The following is a 23,623-nucleotide window of genomic DNA, read 5'->3' as shown; positions in this document are numbered from 1 at the left end:
TTATTGTGTTTAATGAAGTCTTGCTGGATTGGGTGAACAAACAGATGGATTTAGACAATGTGGCATGGAATGCAATTTGGAAATCCATTTTTTTTCTTGACTTATCCAAACATTCAAAAAAACAAAAAAATCTAACTTTGTGAATTGCAAGTCTGGCAGGAGTAAAACTATTCCAGGTGACTGTCAAAGTCCAAAATCAATACAAGTCATTTTTTTCTCCAGGTTCAGGTTGTGGAGTAGAACGTCCCAGTTATGGCCCCGTTCCTGCCTCACGGCAGATTGTTGGTATTCCTTTTAGTGGTCCTTTGTTCCCGTAAAATTACCTCAACCAGGGAGTCATTTATGTTTGAACAATTATTTTAAACGCCATAAGGAATTGTTCTCCTGGTGANTTTGAACTTCTCAAACACCGTAACCTAACCTGTCTGGTGTGTTCCTTGTTTTGTGGCTCACTAATGTTCTCTAACAATCATCCGAAACCTGTTAGATTACGCTACAATCAGGTGTACTCTACTTACTAATTAGGAAACCTCTGAAGCCAGTTTATTGCACTGGATTGTATTTAGTGCTGTCACAATAAAGCACACTTATAGATTTGTATACGTAAAACGTTTTGAACACCGTTTTAAATTTCTACCATTTAACTGTTATGTACTACTTTGTGTTGGTTTGTCACCAATCAGTTTAAAGCTGATTTATACCAAACATGCCATAGCTGTGAATATTGTACATATTGTGAATAGTAATTAAATCGTCTCAATATTCATTTGTTTTTCTGTTTCCCTTTGCAGATTTGATCTCGGATTTTAACACAGACCTATTCCAGGTCATGTGATACCTACACCAGTGTGGAATTTACTCGTGCCAACTTTTCCTCAAGCTCACCCTTGGACCCTGAGGACATATTTCTGGATGCTGTTGTGGAACCTAACTTCCTGACCTTTTACCTAAGGATGTGGATGTACCTTGCTTTCGGCTGCAGAAAGAGGGAATCTTTATGGATCACGTTTCTGTGAGGCTTATTGTTCAACCATGGTAAAACTTGCAAACCCTCTCTACACGGAGTGGATTCTCGAAGCAATACAGAAAATTAAGAGGCAAAAGCAGAGGCCTTCTGAGGAGCGAATTTGTCATGCGGTGTCCACGTTGCATGGACTGGACAAGAAGATCGTCCTTGAGCAGTTGGATTTAAGTGTTCATGATGGCTCTGTCCTTAAGGTTACAAATAAAGGAAGCGCCTCCTACAAGGACCCAGGAAACCCTGGAAGAATCGGATCAATATTGCCTGCAAATGCACCTTTGCCGTCAAAGGAATCTATATGGAATTCAAGTGATCTGCGCCATATCGATTGGAATAAAATACTCAGGAGGGCCATCGAGGGTCTGGATGATACCCATGGCTCCTCACTTAAGAACATTGAGCGATATCTGAGGAATCAGGACGATCTGTCAGAAGTTGTTGATAATTCCGCTTTCCGTCAAAGGTTGCGGCTAGCCGCTAAGCGGTCAGTCAACAATGGCAGGCTGTTAAAAAACGGCCCTCGGTATAAACTCAGCCATGGCAGTGTGGAGGGAAGGAACCCCAGGTGTCCAAGTGCTTCCCCCTTGGTCCTGTCATCAGTGACACTCCTCCCTCATGAGCGCGAGCAGGTATATGCACCTTGACCTTTGCACTCTCACTCACTTACTCCAAGCTAATAAAATTTAAAAAAATAAATAAATAAATGTTTTTAAACAATTAATTTTTCAGTGATGCAGGGAGCATTATCCCTAAAGGCCAGGGACAGTTGTGAGTCTTTGAAGTGAGGTTATGTTAAAAAAATTTAGACAGATAAAATCTTACCTGCAATACAGGAATCTTTTGTTTCAACTCCACATTCGTAGGTCCAAGTGGGTAAAGCGAGGAGGGTCCGTGCATCCTGAAATGTCTTAAATTCAAGTATCTAAAATCAAGGCCTAAAAAATAAATTTAAAAAAGTTACGTTGGCCTTAAATATGTGAATCATAGATCTTAAATTTTGTTGCGGCATTACTATTTAATCTCTCATATACTATGTAGGTTTTTTTTTTTTGTCATGAGACTTTCCCATCAGGCTAATGTTTATGTCACTTTATTGTGTTGTGTGTCTCATGGCAGTTGAGACTACTGGTAGCTATCTGCTAATTTGCACTTGCTAGCTAGCAAATGTATATTAGCAGCTATGTTAGAAGGAACTATTGGTTCTGGTTCCTGGAGTGGAAATGGAGGGAGGAGATAAACTAGCCATCTAAAATAAAAGGCTAGCAAGCTTGCTTTTCTGCCTCTGTCAAAGGTTAAGTGCAAACTTATCGCCAGTAGGGTGGACGTCGTTCATCTTTGCCATTGGATCACTTCCGTTGCCAACCCATATGATGCTACATTTATTCTGTGTAAAAAATTAAAAAAAAAGTTCTTAAGAAGTCTTAAATGTGGTGAAATTGGTGAAACCTGCAGAAACCCTGAGTGAGAGAGATGGCCAAGACCAAGACTGACTTTTATCGTCCTGAAACAACTCCAGCCCACTTCCAAGAGAAGATGGGGGGTCAGAGTGGGTGCACCACCAATAATCAACCTGAGAGCTTAACATTTAAAGTATACTTACCAGTGGGGATGACTACCTCATGTGAAGGTAAAGCTCTTCCTCTGGAATCCATGAGCCGCTGCTGCTTTGAGCCGTACCGCAAGGAAGAAGTTTTCTCTTTAAGGGATAGGTTAGTGTCATGAAACCAACAACCAATAAAAAAAAAAAAAGCTGACGGCCATGTTTAAAGCTCCTGAGTTAGCTTTGATTTTCATCTGCCTAATTGAAGACAAAAAAGCAAGAAAACCACTGAGCTTCAGAATTAATACAAAGTTAATTAGCATTGGTAAACATGAGCTCACATTCTATTTCCTGCTGGCATTTGTCGTGGAGTTTGATTGGATGAATGCACCGCATAGAGCAGCCCTTACAGCTGATATTTAATGCTAGCTGCATAAATGCCATCTTCGACTCAGTTCTTAGACGCTGCCGGTCTTTTAAAAATTAGGTTATTGAATCCTCCTCTAGTCCAAGCACAGTGTTGAACTGCCTCTTGCAGCAGTGCCGGTGCTGATTATAGTTAGCTGCTTATGAAATGTTCACAACTACAGGATGTTGCTTAAAACGGCGTGAATAAATTAAGTTGATGATAATGGGCTAGTTGTTTGAAGTTACATTAAGATAAAAGTGTGAGCTGTGTAATCTAGAACTGATAAATTCACAAATCTTTGCTAGTTTTCTGGCTGTGGAAACCAAGCTACTTCTTTTTCTTGATTGAACCAGTTGACCACTGACAGTAACTCTTCATAAACTGCCATGGCGTTTTGGGGAATGTGAATTGTTTTAAGGTGGTAGGGGTCACTTCAGTCTTGGTGTATTAACCAACCTTTATCTTTTGCTTCAAGGTCTAACTAATCATCTGAATTTGTACTTAAAGATACTAAAGCAGCCATACATGGAAGGCAGGATACCAAAGCTGCTATCTGAACAAAACTGGTCCACAAGGGATGATGTGGTGCAGGTTTTAGATGTTTCCCTGCTCGAGCACAGCTGACTTAAATGAGGGGATCATTAGCAAGCAGCTGCACAACTTGAAAACAGGCTTAGGAGTTAATTTAATGATTTGAATCAGGTGTTTGGAGCAGGGGCACATCTAAAATTTTTAGGACATGTCCCTTTGAGGACCAAATTGGCCCACCTCTGCTGCGAAATCACGTAAAAATAATTTAGACACTGCTTAGAAATGCGATGGGCATTGCTTTCTATTTGTCTTGCTAGTATTTGATAAAGTCTCTCATAAAAACAAGCGTCCATGACGTCACATAATACAGCTGCTCAGATTTCTTTTCTCCTTATTTCTGTTTTAAACCAAATGCCCCCTTCAAAGGTGTTTATTGTTACCTGCTGATCAGCTTGACTCATGTGCCTCTTGTGACGTCATCCACCCAAATACAAGCGAAGAAGAATTATTTTGAACAAAACCTGACTTCAAACGTCTTGAACTTTCCCTTTTAAAATGCACTGCAAGGTTGTGAAAGGTAAAGTTGTTTTTTTTTTGTCCAAAATGAATTTAAATCCTGGATAGAGTTTTTTTCTTTGTCTTTGTAGGAATTTCACTACTAAAGCCTTAATATTTGGGGCTTTTAGATGCCATTTAGAGTCCATCCTTTTACGTCCATGTTGCTAGTTCCATAACAAGAGAGCTTGGACAATCAGGAAGTCATGCTGACAGTGTGTGTGGTAGGCAGTCTGCAGTGGTCTTCCCATAGGTTATGCAACCCTATCCTAATGACCTTAAAGGATGGGACTGACTTGTCTTACGAGCTGCAATAGAACAGCTATTTTATTGGTAATTTGTAGGGGGCATGAGAATGTGTTGAGTAAGGAACCCGGAGTGCTCTCTGACTGCATGCAGCTGTTATGAGCTTCGTGCAAACAAACATGCCAGAGGGAGGAAATAAGAACCTGACAAACAAACTTCCAGGTTAGCATCGATACCGCTGTTCTCGCCTCCTCCTGTGTTTCTGTTTTCTGATGCCTTTGCAATGCGAAACGTCCCAGAAATGGCAGCACTTATGCTAATTGCAATGTGATTTGTAGTTTTTGATGGAAAACAGTTGTCGTTTTGCAGCTTCTATTAAGCGCAATGTGCAGTCGTCTGGTTTTGTTGTGGAGGCTTTTAACGTATCTCGTGTTGGGGCTTATCGAGATTAAGCACGGTCTCATGCTTTATGCACAAGTTGTGCAGCTGAAGTGGTGAGCTGCATCAGGCAACAGAGATGTCACCCCACTCCCCGGCAGTTTCGCAGTGAATAATCAGGAAGCGACACCTTGATACTGCAGCCACAACTGTGACTGTTGTCTGTGGTCAGGCCAAAAGTGAAACCGAGAAGTGCTGCAGAGACACTGTGTCCTGCGACGGCTCTTCTCAGGAAGGGCCCCACTGTTTTCCATTTGGAACATTTCAACCCCTCGCTCCCGGCCCTTGATGACATCACCTCACCAGTTCAGGTTTAACATTTACTTCAAAGGATGAGACGTTTCTGCCTGCTTAGCTGTTAAGGGGCAACGAGAGAGCGCGTGTGTGTGCGTGCTGATAATGAGAGATGCTTTGAGGTTAAAAAAAGAGCAGTCTTGGTTTTAGAGTTTATTAGATTCTGAAGAGACTCTGGCAGGAACAAAGACAAGGAATGAGAATGTTTTTTTTGTTTTTTTTTTCCCCTGCTGTGTTATGCAACCACTTGAGCTCCCTCTCACTCTACCAGCAGTGTTCTAATAGGACCCCACCCCCTCACTCAGGACAGCCTGCTCTTTTGAAGCAGCATAATTTCCTGTAATGTTCTTAATTTAGAATCCCCAAGTAAATCATCAGCATCTCTACAGCTGTGTTTATTTTTTGCATTTTAGCCTCTTATAAATTGCAAATTGCTATTGATTATAATCACTAGAGCAAAAAAAAAAAAAGAAATCCTTATGGAAATTAATGTAGTTCCTGGGTTAGACTTCATAGCTCAGAGCTTGTTATGATCCTCTGTTTGGAAATGTTACTACATTGTCAGTTTGCTTGCTAATTTTTTTGGAACTCAAAAGTATAAAACACGAATTAATCAGTCAATCAAAGATCAAAATCAGCCAATTGATTTCCCTATTTCCTACTTTTTGAACACATAACAACTAACTAACATTTTTGGGCCATAAATGTATCAACTTTGAACTTTTAATAAAAGTCACATATTTTCTGTTCTATTCCAGACTACTACTTTGGAAGAGAGGCTGTAGCTAATGTGGTTCTTGCATGTGTTGTTTCCCCCTTATGTTGTTGTTTAGACATGGGGTAACATGAGATTATCATAGTATGGTGGTCTATGCCGAGGGACTATGTCTCTCGGCTGGCCTGGGAACGCCTTGGGGTTCCCCCGGAGGAGCTGGAACAAGTGGCTGGGGAGAGGGAAGTCTGGGCCTCCCTTCTGAAGCTGCTGCCCCCGCGACCCGATCCCGGATAAGCGGAAGAAGATGGATGGATGGATGGATGGATGGGTGGTCTTGAGTTATGCAATGATTTCAGTAGAATGATTTCACTCTTTGTAGAATAACTAAAATATATATTTTATGTTAGCTGGCCTATCTGCTGCAGTATAAAGCCTGCAGTCAACTGCTTTCCAAGCTCATCACTTGTAGCTTGCCAACTGTTTTGAAGCAGTGTCATAGGATCCTGCTTAGTTTCCACAAGACGGTCTGTTTTAATGAGCAGGAGTGTTTGCAAAGAGTTGAGTTTCTCTTTCTTGTTGATGAAGTAAAAGTATAGTTTCTCTATTTAGGCCAGCTGACAGGGAGCGGGCACCAACAATTGGAAGAAGGGGAATGTTTCATTAATCTGCACTCGATAAAGCCAGAAAAAAACTCAAGTCGCTCTGGCTCTTTCTCCAACAACTCATTAAAAGCATTGCAAAACATTGAAGTGGTATGATGAAAAGGTTTGCAGTATTGAAACGCAAAGTGTTGGTATGCTGAACGACCCATGTCCGGTTGGTTAGAGTTATATGGTTTTTTTGGGGTTTTTTTTTTTAACGTTTGTCAAAGCTGCATGAATTGCTTTCGACCGTTGATTAAGTATTTTTTTTACCACAAACTGAGTGAAATCGTGTAATAAGAATGCCAAACGGTCTTCCGTAGCCAATATCAGAAAATAACTGTAAAACTCAATTGAGTCCAATAAATTTTATTTTAAGTATTTTTATCAAGCAGTCGCAAATTTTTGTGGACTTTCCTCTTTTCCAGTCGCTTCTGGTTCACCTAATGCCCCAGATATTGACCTGGCAGGTTGGAAAATAGAGCAATCATCGACGTGGAAGTAAACTGCTTCCCCTCTCTACAACAACACATTGATGGAGCCAGGAACAATGACCAAACGGCCTCTGCTTCCCACCCCCCTGGGCATCATTTGGATGGTGTGACAGATTAAAATAAAAGTGCTCCAGCTCCTCCTACTTTGTGTGTATTGACGTAAAGGAAATGACAAATAAAATGTCCACCTCTGTGTGATTGAGTGGAGGCCAGCTCAAGGTCAGCACCGGGGTAGATTTGAAAGATGCAAATTTGGTTTGACTCAGGATGCTGATCTGCGTCATAGAAACCAGGAACTAATTATGGGCATCCCCAGAGTGCCATTCAGAGCCGAAGTCAGTTGGTAAGGCCTTAGTGTGTAAACTGATGATGAGGTGGGTTATTTATGGTCACACCCAGAGAGTGTTATTTTCCATTATGAACTTCCTCCCAGTAGTCTGTTTGCTGCTCCGCTTGAGCCGTTTATGTCTGATCTTGATTTCCACATATGATCGGTTACGTTTAGACCGCTCCTGTGTCAAGTTATGACACTTAAGTTTCCTTTACCTTCCTTCATTCTGAGTGATCAATGGGGAGAAATCCTCTTAAACCTCGAGCTCATATTTTACTCCTGAACTGTGCCATAAGCCCTTAAATGAGTGTTTGTTCTGAGACTTGCAACATTTACAGTGGATCACGGCAGTAACAATGAGAGCATGTTATATTATTGAGGTAATTTGATTACATGCTGGTTAATCCTTTCAGACTCGAGTGCAAGCTTTAAGAATTGGATTAAGCCCTTAAACTATGATTACCAAGATCACTTACACATTCAGATGTAATGGATAAAAAGAGGTGGATCTCAAACGCAGCATTTCTCTGAGGATGAAAGCCATTTATTATTCATTTCTAGTCTGTGAGAACTCCTCTCTTCCCCCCCCCCATTTTCTGAGCTTCTGCTTTCAGATGATATTTTTGCCACTGTTTTATTAAACCCACAGACTAGTTTTATCCTCTTTGACTCAACCAGAGATAATACTACAGTCATCTCTTAAAGTTCGCACCGAAACATGCTAATAGCTACTTCCTATTCATGCGTTTTAAATAGTTTCTTTCTGTTCTTTTTCTCCACTCAGCTCCGGGTCGACCCCATCCCAATATGCAGTTTCTGTCTCGGGACGAAGGAGTCAAATCGGGACAAGCGGCCGGAAGAGCTGCTGTCCTGTGCAGACTGTGGAAGCAGTGGTAAGCAGGCTTCTGTAACGCTTCATTGAGCAAACGTTTTCAAAATCATTGCTTTCTGTTACAGACACTAAAGTGACGTTAAAAAAGTAGCACAAAAATTGGAATTGGGATGGATTAGAGGTGGGAAAAATGTTCAGGATAGGTAGTCGTAGTTGTGATATAAAAAGTGAAAGACAGGATATTTTCAAAGTATCCTCCGCCCCCCCCCAAAAAAAATAAATAAATAAAATTTGAAAAGCATCAAAGAAAAGACTTTAAAGAACAACTTTTTTGATCCTTATGGGCTTTTCATATCTTGAACCAATCAGAGTCAGATTTGATGGATAGTGTTTCTGACCAGTAATGTCCTCAACATGGTGCTGCCATCACATCCAACTCCTTTACATAAAAGCCAGATTTGTAGCGTGCAAGAGTAAAAGTTGTCCTGTTGACTGATTTTCCCATCACAGCTTTAGACCTCTGCAGTGAAGTTCAACTTGTTTTAATGCCATAACTTATATAAAGCTGAAACATTTTTTAAAAGTCCAGCAAACATTTTAAAGGACCTGCTGAGAGCATAGCCAGTTTCACACAAACACATGGTTGTCCTCAAATACAAACAACCAACACTGCATAGAAGCAATTATTTTAGACTTGCCTCAGTTTTGAAGTTTTATTATAGCAAAAAGAATTTATTATACACAGACCAGAGAAGACATTGTTGTGCCCGTGAATTTGAAATAATTGACGACTCACTGAAGCAAAAATTGTGTTGGCCTCATAAAAAGTAGCATCCTGCTTGAAGATTTATTCAGAAAGTTGCCCTGTAAGCAAACTTTCCTGTTTTTTTTTTTTTTTTGTCGTCACTGAGCATACAACTGTCTTACTAGAGTCAACTTTATGGAAACTGTAAGTGTTTAAATGGACTGGTGGGTTTTTATCTAGAATCGGTGTAGCGTTACATTGCGGACGGATGATTGACTCTTTTGGTGCGAGCTAAGAAGTCGCAGCTTCTGGCGATGCTGAGAGTCTAATTAAATCATGTGGTGCAAATGTAACACATAATAAAACTCCCCCCAAAATATGCACATTCTGCCATTTCCTAAAGGCCAACTTTTTTAACTTATTCAGTGTGATTTATATATTTTTACAGATGCAAATTTGTTTTACTCTGCTTGACTTTTCTCTAACATTTAAGATGATGAAATGATAGCCTTTATTAAAAGTCAGATAAATGGTGACTGTGTTTTTTTTTCTTTTTCTCATCCATCTTTATTGTGTTTAATGAAGTCTTGCTGGATTGGGTGAACAAACAGATGGATTTAGACAATGTGGCATGGAATGCAATTTGGAAATCCATTTTTTTTCTTGACTTATCCAAACATTCAAAAAAACAAAAAAATCTAACTTTGTGAATTGCAAGTCTGGCAGGAGTAAAACTATTCCAGGTGACTGTCAAAGTCCAAAATCAATACAAGTCATTTTTTTTCTCCAGTTCAGGTTGTGGAGTAGAACGTCCCAGTTATGGCCCCGTTCCTGCCTCACGGCAGATTGTTGGTATTCCTTTTAGTGGTCCTTTGTTCCCGTAAAATTACCTCAACCAAGGAGTCATTTATGTTTGAACAATTATTTTAAACGCCATAAGGAATTGTTCTCCTGGTGACATTTTTATAGCTCAAATTTGACAGAGCGCCGTCGAGGTGGTTTTCATTAACCACTTTTAGTGTACACAAATTGTGCTCTCACTGTAAAACAGCTGTTTTACAACCATGAGAGGGAGCAGCGTGAGAGAGATGGCGAGCTTTTTACATGACTTTCATGGATCGCCTTCCATTAGAAAGAGCTCTGCTGCTGTTTCTGCCTCATTAAGATCAAATTATCTGTAATTAGCAGCTCAGATGTTTGATCATACTGTTTTTAGGCAGAAGTCGTGGCGAGGAGAGAGAGTGGCGCGGACACACAGGCACACCATTGTTTTTATGATTTTTGGTGTTAATGTTTAACTTTAATGTGTGAAGAGATGGAAAACGATAGCTGTTGCTTGTTGACTCAAGCCTGCGCTGGTAGAAGCATGTCATACTAAAATGTGTTGTCGTTTCTCAAGGGCATCCATCATGTCTAAAGTTCTCCCCCGAGCTGACCTCAAATGTAAAGAGATTACGGTGGCAGTGCATTGAATGCAAAACCTGCAGCTCCTGTCGAATACAGGGGAAAAATGCTGTGAGTATAATGTGTTCATCTATAATACACCCTTTTTAGTGCCGATGGCTTGACGGTAGATCTCGGAGGATTTGTCAAGATTTGCAAACCCTCTCGTGTGCAGAGTTGGGCTTATTTCTCCTAAAGACGTTAAATGACAGTGGTGTTACACGTATGCAGCTGGGACGTCACTTACACACACCTGCTGTTCCCTTTCAGGACGAGATGCTTTTCTGCGATTCGTGCGATCGGGGCTTTCACATGGAATGCTGTGATCCGCCACTTTCAAGAATGCCAAAAGGTGAGGTGTTTACACTGTCTGCCTTCTCTGCTTGCTCCCCTTCTGCTGTCAATTCAAAGCCTTTGCTTCACAGACGGCCGTTTGGGGCTGTCACTCAGCACACCAAGAAGCAGCAGTGGCTTATTAGGGGCTTTGCATGCATATCAAATTGTCCCAGCATCCCTGGGGAGATCTTCTATCTCTGGATTACAGTACTGACCCTACAGCAAGGCTTGTAATGATGCCACACGTACTGTAGTTGGGTATTTGGCAGGCAGTGCATACAAGTCACATAGCTCAGCTCAACAAGCTGACACGAAGTCTATTTCACCAGCCAGAGAATTGACCCCATGTTTTTCCTATGGATTTTCGCTTTGTGCTGAGTAATTGATTGGTCATTGTAAGCTGGTGGGATTCTCGCCAGCGCTGTGCATTAAAGGAAATGTTTGAAATGAATGTGCTGTTTGTCCCCTTGCTTGATGAACCCTACCAAAAATAAAATGGTACTTCTCTGCTTGGATGCCCTCCAGGAACCTGGATCTGCCAAGTGTGCAGGCCGAAGGAGAACGGCAAAAAGCTGCTGCACAGGAAGGCTGACGAGATCAAGCGTCGATATGCAAAGCCGATTGGACGACCGAAAAATAAGCTCAAACAAAGAATGTAAGTGTGCACTGTTTAAAGTAATGGTGTCTTATTAGGCAACAGATGAATTTTCCATTTAGTGTAATGTCAGTGCCCATTTATTCTTAAAACACAGTTAAAATAATACAACTTGGACATAAAAACTACCAGAAATAAAGCTGGCCGCCTAAATTGCTATACCCCAGCATGTTAGTAGAAAGTTAAGTGCGAGAAAAAGGTCGGTTAGAAAAGGGTCCAGGAAAACACGCCATCTTGAAAAGATTGTGAAACAAAGCTCATTCAAAAGATTCACAAACTGTGCATTGCGGTTGGAGTTGGAGCTTTATGAGCCACTAGACACAGATGCATCCAGGACTTGAACTACAGCTGTCTCACATGAATCTGACACAAAGTCAAAGTTTGGGTTAAAGAGAAAAAGTGCTGAATTGTTGCTCAGTGGTCCAGATACTTTTAAATGAAAGTCAAATCTGCATTTAATTTAGAAATCAAGCTCCCAGAGTCTGGAGGAAGAGGGGAGAGGCACAGAATGCAAATTGCTGTAAGTCCAGTGTGAAGTTTCCACAGTGAATGATGATTTTGGGAGCCGTGACATCTGCTGGTGTTGGTCCAATGTGTTTTATCAAGTCCAAAGTCAGCACAGCTGTCTACCAGGAAATTTTAGAGCACTTCATGTTTCCCATTGCTGACAAGCTTTATGGAGATGCTGATTTAGTTTCCAAGCAGGACTTAGGGTCTTGTCACACTGCCAAAAGTACTAATACTTAATGAACATGGTATCACAGCCCACAAGCAAGCTCACCTAAACTAAACCCCATGGAGAATCTCAAGTATTTTTACAAGGAACATGATGCACACCAAAGACATTCAGGGGGCTTACAAAGATTATTTGACTCAGAAGAATCTGTGTAATTCTTCTGTGTACTATTTGTATGTAATATACAAATTTTCTGAGAAACTTAATTTGGGTTTTCATTAGTATTAATTTGATTTATTTATTTATTTTTTTTTTACTCTTGATTGATATTCTAATTTCTTAATAAGTAATGCTGCTGCCTTCTAACAACAGACTCCTTCTTCTTGTCACTGCAGGTCTGTAACCAGTGGTGATGGCTCCATGGTAGCACTTGGAGGAAGGGGGTCACCTGGTAGGGGTCAAAAGATTACCGTCTGTTCCACACCTTCATCTGGTCATGCTGCATCTGTGAAGGACGCCAGAGACAGATTGACTGTCGCAGAGCCTTGTTGTGCGGTCAACGCCTCCCAATTCACCCCCTCCCCTCCCACCACCACCACTCCCTCCCTCACGCCCACCTCCACCCCAGCCACACTCACTGTTAACAAGAAAACCAAAGGGCTTATTGATGGGCTTTCCAAATTCTTTACTCCTTCCCCTGTGGGTCGTCGCTCGCGAGCCGTAGCCATAGAGTTGAGCTCTAGAGACAAGGGCACGCCCAAGCTGTCCCAGCGTCCAGAACCGTTCGCCTTTGCTGCTGATGCCCCTCATAAGATAACCCCGACATCCTCTGCACTTCCTGCCACTTCCACGTCACCAGGACTTAGCTCCCCCCCGCAGGTGACCAGCAGCTCCACCTCGGCGAACTCGCCTCAGAGCTCTTCCAGCCAGTCTAGTGTTCCTTCCCTGGGTAGTCTCTGCAGTAGCAGCCAACTGAAGGGACTCTTTGATGGACTCTCTCATATTTACACGACTCAGGGACAGTCGCGGAAAAAGAGACTACCGTGCTACGCACCACCTAAGCGCAGGCCCTATAAGCAGGACTTGTCCCAGTGCCTTGGAAAGAACGAGTTTAGCAAAAATAGGTTCCACCCCACCTCTGCAGGGTCTGGTCGACTCAGAGGACCCCCTTTTAAGATGGTCAGTCATTTCAAATGCAACCCTTTCCTTAAAAATCACAGGACACTAGGCAGACTGAAGTATAGAGTGAGAGCTCACAACGGAGCCACCTCACCAGAAAAGGGAGACTTGACAGATGGAAGAATTAAGCCTGAGAATAATCATGGTAAGCAAGGCTCAAAATACCAGTCAAGACCTGCGTCTCCACATCTTTAAGCTTCTTCTTTTTTTTTTTTTTTTTCTCTTTTTTTTTGTTAAGCTTGACACTAGCAGTTGTAGAGCTAATATTTTCTTTTTGAAGTCACCCTCAACATTCTAACAGGCTACTAATCCTCCTCCTGTTTTGAATTAGTTTTAGTTCATTAACACAGTTTCGTTGCGTTTTGACTTGGCTGCGAAGTTTCAATGGCTTCCATCTTCTCGCCCGTTGGCTTTTTGTCATAGTGCATGGCCCACTAACTCCCTCATACCGCTCCTTGCTCTGTCCTTGACCCTCTCCAATAGTGCGCACATTGTGATCACCACACAGTAGAGCCTGTAGTCACATTGCGCTCCTCCTCATCCCACCGTGTCTTCTCAGCCTCACTTCCAGTGGTCATTAGGCGCACACAACCCAGTAATTCAGCCACCCAAGTTGACTCAGAGCTGACACGATGATTACACCCAGAAGTGCACTCACCCTCACATCTTACTGTCCACCAGAATGAAGTCCTGGTAGGAATAATAACAGAAGAAAAACTAAAGGATATACATACTTGAAGGAGTTTTGAGCTCCTGCTCAAACAAGCAGCAGTATATATTGCCTTGCAAAGGTGTTTATACCCATGGTTGTTTTTTCACATTTTGTCACAGTACAACCACAAACTTTGAACCGTCATTGGGGTTTATGTGTTTTTTTTTTTTGTGATGGAGCAATATGAAGCATTAATCTAAAGGTGACGACTAGTTCTCACCCCTTTTTTTTAATGTTTGGTGTGCATTTGTAGTCACCTTTAAATATATACTTTGTAGAACTAAGTTTTGCTACTATTACAACTGCTGGGTTATGTTAGCTGGGTTATGTCTCTAAGAGCTTTGTACATCCACAGACTAAATGCAAAATAGGTCATGCTCTGTCGGTTTAAGTCGAGACCATCTGAGAACAGCTGTGGTGTAGGACGTGTATGAGAGCTGTGAGACAGCAGTGAGATGTGCTGTAGGAGTGACGGAGGAGTTCAAGGTGGATGTGGGACTTCGTCAAAGGTCAGCTCTAAGCTCCATCTTGTTTGCTTTGGTGATGGACAGGAAGACAGTTGAGTTTAGAGTGGAGTCTCCATGGACTGTGATGTTTGCAGATGAGCGAAACAGTTCCTGTGAGGAACAGTCGGGAGGCAGAACTGGAGGTTTCAGAGCCCAAGATGTTGAGGTTGTCTTTGTGAGTGACGTGGATGGATAGAATCAAGTTTGAGTACATTGGATGGACAGCTCAAGTTAGATGTTTTAAGAGATAAAATCAGAGAGGCCAGGTGGTTTGGACATGTGCAGAGGAGACACAACATTTATATCAGCAGAAGGATGCTGAGGATGGAACCACAGGTTGGGAGGTCAAGAGGAATTTATGGATGTGCTGAAAGAAGACATGAAGTTAGTTGGTGTGAGGGTAGGACTAAATAGAGTGCTGAAGGGAAAAGCCAAAATAGAAGAGTAAGGTCTTTGAACTTAAATTGTGAAGTCTCACCACGGATTCTCAGTCTAAATCCTATTTCAGCTCTGTGTATTTAGGGTTGTTGTCCTGGTGGAATACAAACCTTTTGCAGCCTCTAAGGGGTTTTCTTCCAGGATTGCCTATCAACTCTGACCAGCTCTCCTGTCTCTACTGAGGAAAAGCAACTGAAGGTCAAAAAGTAAAATCACTTGAGTCCACTTTAGTGTTGGACGTGTTATACTTTTCCTTGAACAACTATTTTCTTCTTGCCACTCTTTCATTAAAGACAGATTTGTGGAAAGTACAACTAATAGATGTCCTATCAACAGATTGGATTCCTAGTCCTCCAGAGTTACCATGGACCTCTTGGCTGCTTCTCTGATTAATTCTCACTTTGCCCACTCAGTCAGTTTGGGTAGTAAAAATGCAGTTTGGTATACTCTTTCCATTTCCAGATACGAGGCTGAATAAGGCTAATTTGGGAACATTTGAAGGCAAATGGTTCAACTGGATTCAATTCATGACATTATCAGATTAGAGTGGTGGTAAATACAAATGCATGCCACAATTGTCAACATGTTTTTGAATCTTACTTGTAAAAGGGTGTGAGAGCCATGCACCCTTTTCATTCCTGCTTGCAATTATGCACTATTTTGTGCTGGTATGTCACTGAAATCATATTAGAAACGTTTTAAGTTTGTGGTTGTAACTTCATAAACATGCCAAGACGTTCAGAGTATAAATGCATGTGCAAGGTACTGTATATCCATAAATATGCTGATGACACTTCACTTCCACTCCTAATGGGTTTTTGTTTTGGTGGTTAAGTCATGTTGTTGATGTCTTTCATAAAATTACTGCCTGCTTTCCAACATCAGTTGCTTTTCATGTCGACACTCGCTCCCCTCACTGCATCGGCTTCTTAATTCATGGGAAACTGTCTTGGTGGATGACTAAGCACATGAAAGCGGTTACGCAATTAGAGTGATTTAGTTTCACTTCATTACATTAGGGATTTTAATACAAACATGCAAAGATGATACATTATGAAATTCCTCAGAGACTCGGCAGCAGTGCTCACAGTATAAGAACATTTGCATAGAATGCATTTATGAGATTATTCAGCTGCGGCTGCTTTAAACAGGCTGGTGTTTGATGCGTTGGTGTTGATTTCTTATTGTGCCTGTGACAGGCCACCTCAGCACGCTGCATGTGAAGCAGGAGGCCCAAGCAGACTTGGCAGCCATGTCCAGAGATCACGTCTCGGAGGAAGACATTGAGACGTTCACTCGTGTTCAGGAACTTGCTGCTCAGGTGAGAAGTGGGATAAGAAAAGTGTGGGGAATGTTGCGATTTGCGATTTCTGCATGGCTTTACATGTCGGCAAAGTACGGGGATAAAGCAGGGAGAGGCTGTTAACCCACCCACACAATCACTTATCCCATTTTTTTATGAGAGCTGCAGCCAGCTATTATTCATCCATCCGTAACTGTATGCAAACCTTTACCTCTGAACTATTTTCTGGAAACTTACAGGGACTGTTTCTATACTTTAAATATAAGCAAAAATAAATTGGACATCCCAGGGGCTAAAAATGGGTTAAAAAGGACAGAGAACTTTGAAAAATTGACTCTGGAAACCTCTTCAAGTTTGTAAAAATGTCTACGGACTCATCATTTACATCTATGTTACATGTAATTTACTATGATTCCGCTTTCTGTGGTTGTTAGTTAAATTGGTGAATGCAACAAAATCTGTTATGGTTTGACTGAAATGATCATCTGATCGTATGGATGATGGAAACAACTAGGAAACGTTCCATCATCCAACATTTCCCAGTTGGATGATAGAAAAACAGGCACATGCTCAGACTATCACAATGACTGATTTGACAACCATAAAATTGCTCTTACTGTGTTAAAGAGGCCCATCTTGTTCTCATGTATCTTGATGTATCTGTTGTTCCCTCACGGGAAGCTTAAACTGAATTTCTTTCAATATAATAACATTTTACTGATGATAAGAAGCAATGAAACTTTAAATGATTAGAGTCGCTAAGCGTTTCTTCATCTCTCATAGAAAACTGGCTCTCTAACAAACACGGACTTCGTCCGGCGTCCCGCTGTCATCGAGTTCGGGAAGTACGAGATCCAGACCTGGTACTCGTCGCCGTACCCGCCTGAATATTCAAGGTGATGTTTGTTTCTGCCTCAGAAGTTTCCTTCTTTTCTTGGTTCTGTTGTGAATCCCTCTCATACTAGAAGTCTAAACTTAACTTTAACTATTGCCTCCAACAGATTACAAAAGCTTTATCTGTGTGAGTTCTGCCTGAAGTATATGAGAAGCAAAAACATTCTCCAGAGACACACAAAGAAGTGTGGCTGGTTTCACCCTCCCGCCACCGAAATCTACAGAAAGGACAACCTTTCCGTGTTTGAGGTCAGCTCTCCTTTATGACAACAGAGCAACAACTGTGTACAGCATGAGATTTCACCAATGAATGAGGTCAGGAATGAGCAGGGGGAAATATACAAGCTGCTTAAACACTGTCCCCTTGCTTTCTTTCTTTTTCTCTCTCCTCTGTTTTTCCGTGTTTAGGTTGATGGAAATGTCAGCAAACTCTTCTGCCAAAACCTCTGCCTGTTAGCCAAGCTTTTCCTGGATCACAAGACCTTGTATTATGATGTGGAGCCTTTCCTCTTCTACATACTTACGAAGAATGATGAGAAAGGCTGTCATCTTGTGGGCTATTTCTCCAAGGTATGGATTACAGGGTGATTTTATGGGAAACTACGGATTACGGCACTTCATTTTTTTTAAACGATTACAAAAAGACCTCAGTGCAATAAGTCTGCTTTTCCAGCATGGAAATTAATTTTTGAAACTGATTTGGGGAGGATTTGAAGTATATTTCTAATAATGTTGGCTTTGCCGAACAACTCTGACTAGCTAAATAACAGATTCTCTCATCAAGCTGATTTACTGATAATCATCAGTTGCGTACCTAATTTCTCACTCAGCCGTGCTCTTAAATTGAAAGCAATTATGTGTGTTAGTGTGTGTTTTGTGTGTAAAGACAAGGACAGTGGCAGGGGCAGTAAATTGCCAGCTTCAGCAGAGCTCTGACATACTTGATCTGTTTCTCCTTCCCTCAGGAAAAGCTTTGCCAGCAGAAGTACAATGTCTCCTGCATAATGATTATGCCTCAGTACCAAAGGCAAGGATTTGGAAGGTTTCTCATTGATTTCAGTAAGTTCTTTAATGCTTGTTTTTGGACCACCAGAAACACAATTTCACCTATTTTATTGGTCTTTGCAAATAATTTTAGATTAAAAGGGAGATTTGCAGCTTGTGGCAAGGTGCTGTTATTTTGTTAAGGCTTTGAAAGGGTCTAATCAAGAGCATTCATGTGCAGTGCTTAGGCAATCACACATGATTAGGAGCGAAAAACAATATTGTGGCTGCTTGTGTTATTCGATCCCTAGTAGTGTTTTCACCTAAACGGCTATTTCTATACAATATAACAGCCCCCAATTCTCTCTTGTTGACTTGTGACGAGGTGTAGATGCTGCTTTTATGTTTGAGTGGTAGTAAATGCAGCACATACAATATTTATAGCTCTGCGGTCCACTTAAGAAAACAGTTGCTGCCTTGAGTGGATTTCTGTGTTTAGCCTGGCAGGTTTTTTTTGTCCGTATAGGCATTTTTAAATAAAAAATAAAAAAAATTCAAGAATTGTTGACTTTGTTTGTGTAAGAAATGTGTATGGGGGGGAAACGGGAGGAGAGCGCACGGGAGGGAGGGCGGTAATGGAGCATTTGATTTCCTGTTCACTTTTGGGAGCCATTGAGACACAGAGATGCGAGAGGATCTGTGATATTGAGAGTGAGCAGATAACAAAGACGGGGATTAAGGGAGATTGAACGCAGCTGAGTTCTGAGCTCTTTGAAGGCTTTATTGGAAAATGTAGCTTTGGTGCTGGAAGTTGTTTAGATTAAGATTTTCTGTTATATTGGATTGTTTTGGAGGAACACATTTTCACAGGTAGCTCCAAAAATACGCGTTTGCTAGGAAAATATTCCCTTTGAACTCGGAACAGAAAAGAGCAGGAAATGTTTTTCTCGTTTAATTTCATTGCTATATTCATTGCAATCACAGGCTCATTATATTAGCTTTAGTTATAAATATTGCCACAATCAGTGAAATATTGTTATATGTTCACTGTTCTGCCATTAGATGTGCTTGTTTGGCTCTCAGAAGTGGGTGTCGTTAAAAGGCATTAATTAATTTCATGTCTCTCGTAATGGATGACCCTTTACAGGGTGGCCATGAAACTAATTACACTCGCATACATATTAGATTTTTTCTTGTTCATTATCTGTCCTTAGCACAGTCATGTGAGCAATGACATTCAGTTGCTTCTCCGTTTGGCTCCTTTATAGTGCCAGGCTAAAGAACTCGCATCCCGTAAGCTTTTTCCGCATTTTGCTGCGTTACAACCAGAAACGTTTAGATATTTCATTTGGATTGCATGTGATGGAACACAATAGTGCATAATTGTGAATTTAATATGGTAATTACTTCACAAGTCTCAAAAGCAACCTTCTAGTTACACACCTCCAAAGCCCAATGAACTAACTTCTAATTTCTAATGATATAAAGAAAAAGACTAAAGCAGTATTCACATGTCACAAATGCATAATTACAACCTCATATGTAAACGATACATTGTTTTCACTCAGTCACCACACTCCAGGCCTTTCCTTGGCGTACAATTAGGCAAGGATCTTGTTTTATTTTGACACCACTTGGCTCTGCCTACTTAAATGGTGGCATTAGATTTTATTTTAAGGGTGTTGGGGGGGAGGGGGGATGGGAAGTGGGTAGAATGTAAAAGCATGCCACACTTTTCAGATTTTTAAAAATTTATTTTCTTTCAGCTTTACAGTTATATTTGACTTTATTTGGTATATCAAATAAAATCCTGTTAAAATTCACTTAAATTTGGGCTTGTAAGTCAACAAAACTTTTGCATTGCACCATTCCTTTATCAGCCTCCATCGTAGCTCGCTAGCCGTGGCTGACGACATAAAACGATGCCTTCTTTGTCACATTCTGACCTCATTGAATATGTAAGGAAACAACCCAGCGGCACTGTTTAGCTTGACTAAAGCATTTTTTTTCCTTGTGTGTGTTTGATTCGTGTCTTTTTAGGTTACCTCCTCACCAGACAAGAAGGACAAGCTGGCTCCCCAGAGAAGCCGCTGTCAGAACTGGGTCGCTTATCCTACCTGGCATATTGGAAAAGTGTCATGCTGGAGCACCTTTATAAGCACCCAGATAAACACATCAGCGTTAAAGGAATCAGCAGGGCCACTGGGATGTGTCCACATGACATCGCCGCCACTCTCCAGCAGCTTGGCATGATTGACAGACGGGACGGCAGGTCAGTTTCACAGCCACTCTCTCCTTCAGTTGCCGCTTCTGCATGCCGTCTGACTTATCCAGGCCAGGGAGTATTTTTAACAGCATATCCATTAATGCTGCTGAATATTGACAGAAGTAAGTCAGGTTAAGTACCCCCAAGGACATGGAGCACCTGCGGTCCCGAAGAGCTTGTCTTTGTGCTTGTGTTTAACTGCACATCCCCCCCCGCCTCGCTTCTCTCTCCACTCTGACTCCTAATTCATGCGCTCTGCTCCTCTGTGTTGTAGGACTGTGTTGGTCAGAAGAGAGCAGCTGATTCAGAGGCACATGGAGAGGCTGAGGGCTAACCCGCGCAAGAATGAGGTGGACCCGGACGCCCTGCGCTGGACTCCCTCCACCACTCTGAACGCTGTCCTGTCTGAGGAAGAAAGGGAGGCAGAGATGGATGTAGGTTTCTGCGCTTGAGAGCAACAAAATGCATGTACACCTCAAAAAGTCGGAATGTCATCAAAAATATAGTTTATTTTATGAAATCAGTTCAGAAAGGGAAATTTGATGATTATTTACATATTGTCAAATTTCACATCTTGACAGTTATGGTTCATGTCCTTTGCGTCTTTTTCTAACTCATTTCTTCCTTCCACTCAACTTTCCATCTATATTATTGACAATGCTTTTTCAGCAACTGTGTGTAATGAATTTATGCAATAGGTTTTTCACTTTTGAACAGAATCATACTAAAGTAAATTAACATTTTATTGAGCTATCCCGGTAGTTATTTGTCTCCACGTACCTGAAATGCTTTTAGCAGATGTATGTTAGATTGGCTGAGGAGTTTAAATTGAGGCCAATAATGAGAAATTCACTTTGACTTTCAGCAGGCATCTAATGTTGTGCAAAATTACCCCTAAATCATCATATAATTGATAGTACTGAATAAACCATGAAATGCAATCTCTGTACGGTTGCTTTACAGAAATGTTTTCATCCTGACGGGCAGACATCCAATCAGGATGCTGCTCATATTATCTGGAAGAAACCTGCAATGATTCATTTGTCATGATGTTAATTCAAATCTCTTGTTTTCCCATTAGCCTTGTTGCTCAGATGTTTTTCTTTTTTTTTTTTTATCTGTGCACGCTCCTTTCCCAGAGATAATGCATCTTGTCCGTTTAATTACCAGGCCGAGCGGCTGAAGGAACAGGCCAGCTGCTGGGAGAAGGAAGAGAGGGAGAGCTACATGATGACTCATGGAAGCAGGCAACCTCTCACCAAGGTCCACTGCAAGATTCCCTACAGGACCTACGAGCGCCGGCCGGCCCCTCCGTGGTCCAGGCGCGTCCCCCGACCGGAGGTCATGAGTGACGCCGACGACGACTCCGATGGCTCTCCACCCATCCTGACAAAAGCTCACGAATTGCTTTCAGCCAAGAGAAAGGTGACTTTTACTGTTTGATCTGTCCTCCATGTGATTACCACGTTGATGAGTCTTTAGCGAGGCATTTCCCCTCATTAAAGAGCATCTTGTTTACTTGCATGTGATATAAGTTTTAATAATCACTCATAAAGTGTGCTCAGGCTCCAGTAGCTCCATCCTGTCTTCTGCAGCGTCCCCTGTGTGCCTGCAGCAGTAGATAATGGATTGTGTTTTCACTGCTGGTGTCGAGACTTTGCAGGCTAAACCTTGTTCTATTGTCAGCGGTCATGGTTAATTTACCGCCCTCTTCTGTTGCTCCTCACATCTGTTCTTTCTATAAGGCACTGCCCCCTTGTGCTACAGATAATATTACACCGAACCAGAAAATGCCCCGATACTGGCCGGCTGAGTTTATTTAGTGCCTTAGTTACAGTATTGATTTCACATTCTGCTTGTGAAAGGGGTTTTGAAGAAGAGTCGCAGGCAAGTCAGTGGGAAACAACTGAAGAATGTAAAATATAGACTGTGGTCTGCTTACTCTTGACTTTCTCATTTGTGGTTTTCCACACTGTGCTGCATTGCTTTTCACGCTGGATCTTATTTCACTCCTCAACTGTCATTCTTAGCCCTTTATTCAACATTTCTAATGGGATAGTGCAACACTGTTTTTTTTGCAGAGTAAGGGGAAGGGTGAAAGGAAATTGCTCTGTGGCCCCAGATTTTTCAGTGGCATGCTTGGAAATTAAAGAATAGGAGCTGGACTTGCAATAACTCTCACAAATAGAACTATTTTCTCTAGAGCTATTAATGCCATTGTAATGCTTTTAATGTCTGCTTTATATTACATTTGGTGACTTTTCATTATTCTTCTAAAAATACAATATTTGGAAAAACTACAGTTCCAGTGACTTTAATCACACAATCTTAAATACAGCTGAAGATTTTTGTTTCTTAAATTACCTTTCAAAATAAATTTAAACCCCTTGACATCTACTTATATTTTCCCACATTAAACCCACACATGTAAATGTATTTTAATTGAATTTTATGTTATAGACCAACATAAAGTAGTGCATAACTGTGAAGCAGAATGAAAATGAAGTTTTAAAGTATGATGTGGATTTGTTTTCAGTATATCTTATTCCGATACCTATACGTAAAATCCGGTTCAATAAATAGATCCCACTTGTGTAACTTAATTTCTGTATAAATCCACCTGTAGTAAAAGCCTCCAGTGTTCGGTAGAGAAGATTAGCGAACAAACAAGCAAAACCGGTTAGCAACAAGCAGAGTTGGGTGATAAAACAATATCTCAAGCTTTGAGAATTTTACAGATCTCTGTTCAGTTCTTCTACTTCAACATTTAGTCTGGGAGCTCAGGCTAATTTTAGCTCCAATTGGAATAAAACTATTTCACTCAGCTTTTATATTTATGATGTTTGGTTTGTTTATCCTTCAGAGCTCAGCGGTTCTTAAGAAGCGAGGGCGTAAAAGGAAGCGAATCAACAGCAGCGTAACGACAGAAACAATCTCTGAGACGACAGAGGTACTGAACGAACCGTTTGACAACTCGGAGGATGAGCGTCCAATGCCCCGGTTGGAGCACACCTCCAGGATGGGAGAGATGGAGGATGATGAAGACGATGATGACGACGACGAGGAGGAGGAAGAGATGCAAAAGTACAAGATATCAGCTTTACCAATGAAACGGCGAAGAGGCCGTCCAAGGCTTGAAAAAAATACACGCAAAGACAATCTTGAGCGCTGGAATGAAGGTATTTGCATCTACTTAAAAATCATTCTTTACAAATGTGGACAATTTTGCTGGCGATCTGTCAGAGGTTAAAATTTCAGATTTTTGTAGTTTGAGAAAAAGTCTTTAAAATGTCTTAAATTCATGCATGTACCTAAAATTAAGGTCTTAAATGAATTTTTAAAAGCTGGCCTTTAATATGTTAACCACAGTTCTTCAGTTTTGTTGTGGCAGGACTATTTATTCTCGTATATTTTGTGTAGTTTTTTTTTTTTTTTTTTT

General features: G+C 41.2%; 1 protein-coding gene and 1 long non-coding RNA gene across 3 annotated transcripts in view; both read left to right on the top strand.

Annotated features, from left to right (window-relative positions):
• The first annotated feature begins 785 nt into the window (after nt 1-785).
• The window catches only part of kat6b (K(lysine) acetyltransferase 6B), a 27,393-nt gene continuing 4,555 nt past the window's right edge, over nt 786-23,623 (top strand). Inside the window, exons 1-15 of one of the 2 annotated variants that reach the window (XM_007558342.2) lie at nt 786-1,650; nt 8,000-8,108; nt 10,192-10,307; nt 10,506-10,587; nt 11,097-11,226; nt 12,298-13,226; nt 15,937-16,058; nt 16,824-16,936; nt 17,042-17,183; nt 17,343-17,504; nt 17,900-17,993; nt 19,959-20,190; nt 20,459-20,618; nt 21,355-21,609; nt 23,048-23,363. In XM_007558342.2, coding sequence (XP_007558404.1) covers nt 1,033-1,650; nt 8,000-8,108; nt 10,192-10,307; nt 10,506-10,587; nt 11,097-11,226; nt 12,298-13,226; nt 15,937-16,058; nt 16,824-16,936; nt 17,042-17,183; nt 17,343-17,504; nt 17,900-17,993; nt 19,959-20,190; nt 20,459-20,618; nt 21,355-21,609; nt 23,048-23,363 — 3,580 coding nt within the window. In that variant the 5' untranslated portion in view covers nt 786-1,032. The remainder of the gene's footprint in view (nt 1,651-7,999; nt 8,109-10,191; nt 10,308-10,505; nt 10,588-11,096; nt 11,227-12,297; nt 13,227-15,936; nt 16,059-16,823; nt 16,937-17,041; nt 17,184-17,342; nt 17,505-17,899; nt 17,994-19,958; nt 20,191-20,458; nt 20,619-21,354; nt 21,610-23,047; nt 23,364-23,623) is intronic. The other variant, XM_007558345.2, reaches the window with a different exon arrangement.
• LOC103142325 (uncharacterized) lies at nt 6,110-7,025 on the top strand. The gene is made up of 2 exons (XR_001662868.1): nt 6,110-6,514; nt 6,819-7,025. It is a non-coding gene; the product is annotated as an uncharacterized LOC103142325 (long non-coding RNA).

The sequence above is a fragment of the Poecilia formosa genome, unplaced genomic scaffold (genome assembly GCF_000485575.1).
Source record: "Poecilia formosa unplaced genomic scaffold, Poecilia_formosa-5.1.2 Scaffold95, whole genome shotgun sequence".
Lineage (NCBI taxonomy): Eukaryota > Metazoa > Chordata > Actinopteri > Cyprinodontiformes > Poeciliidae > Poecilia > Poecilia formosa.
The sequence above is the reverse complement of the archived record's forward strand: the minus strand, read 5'-3'. Positions and strand labels throughout refer to the sequence as shown.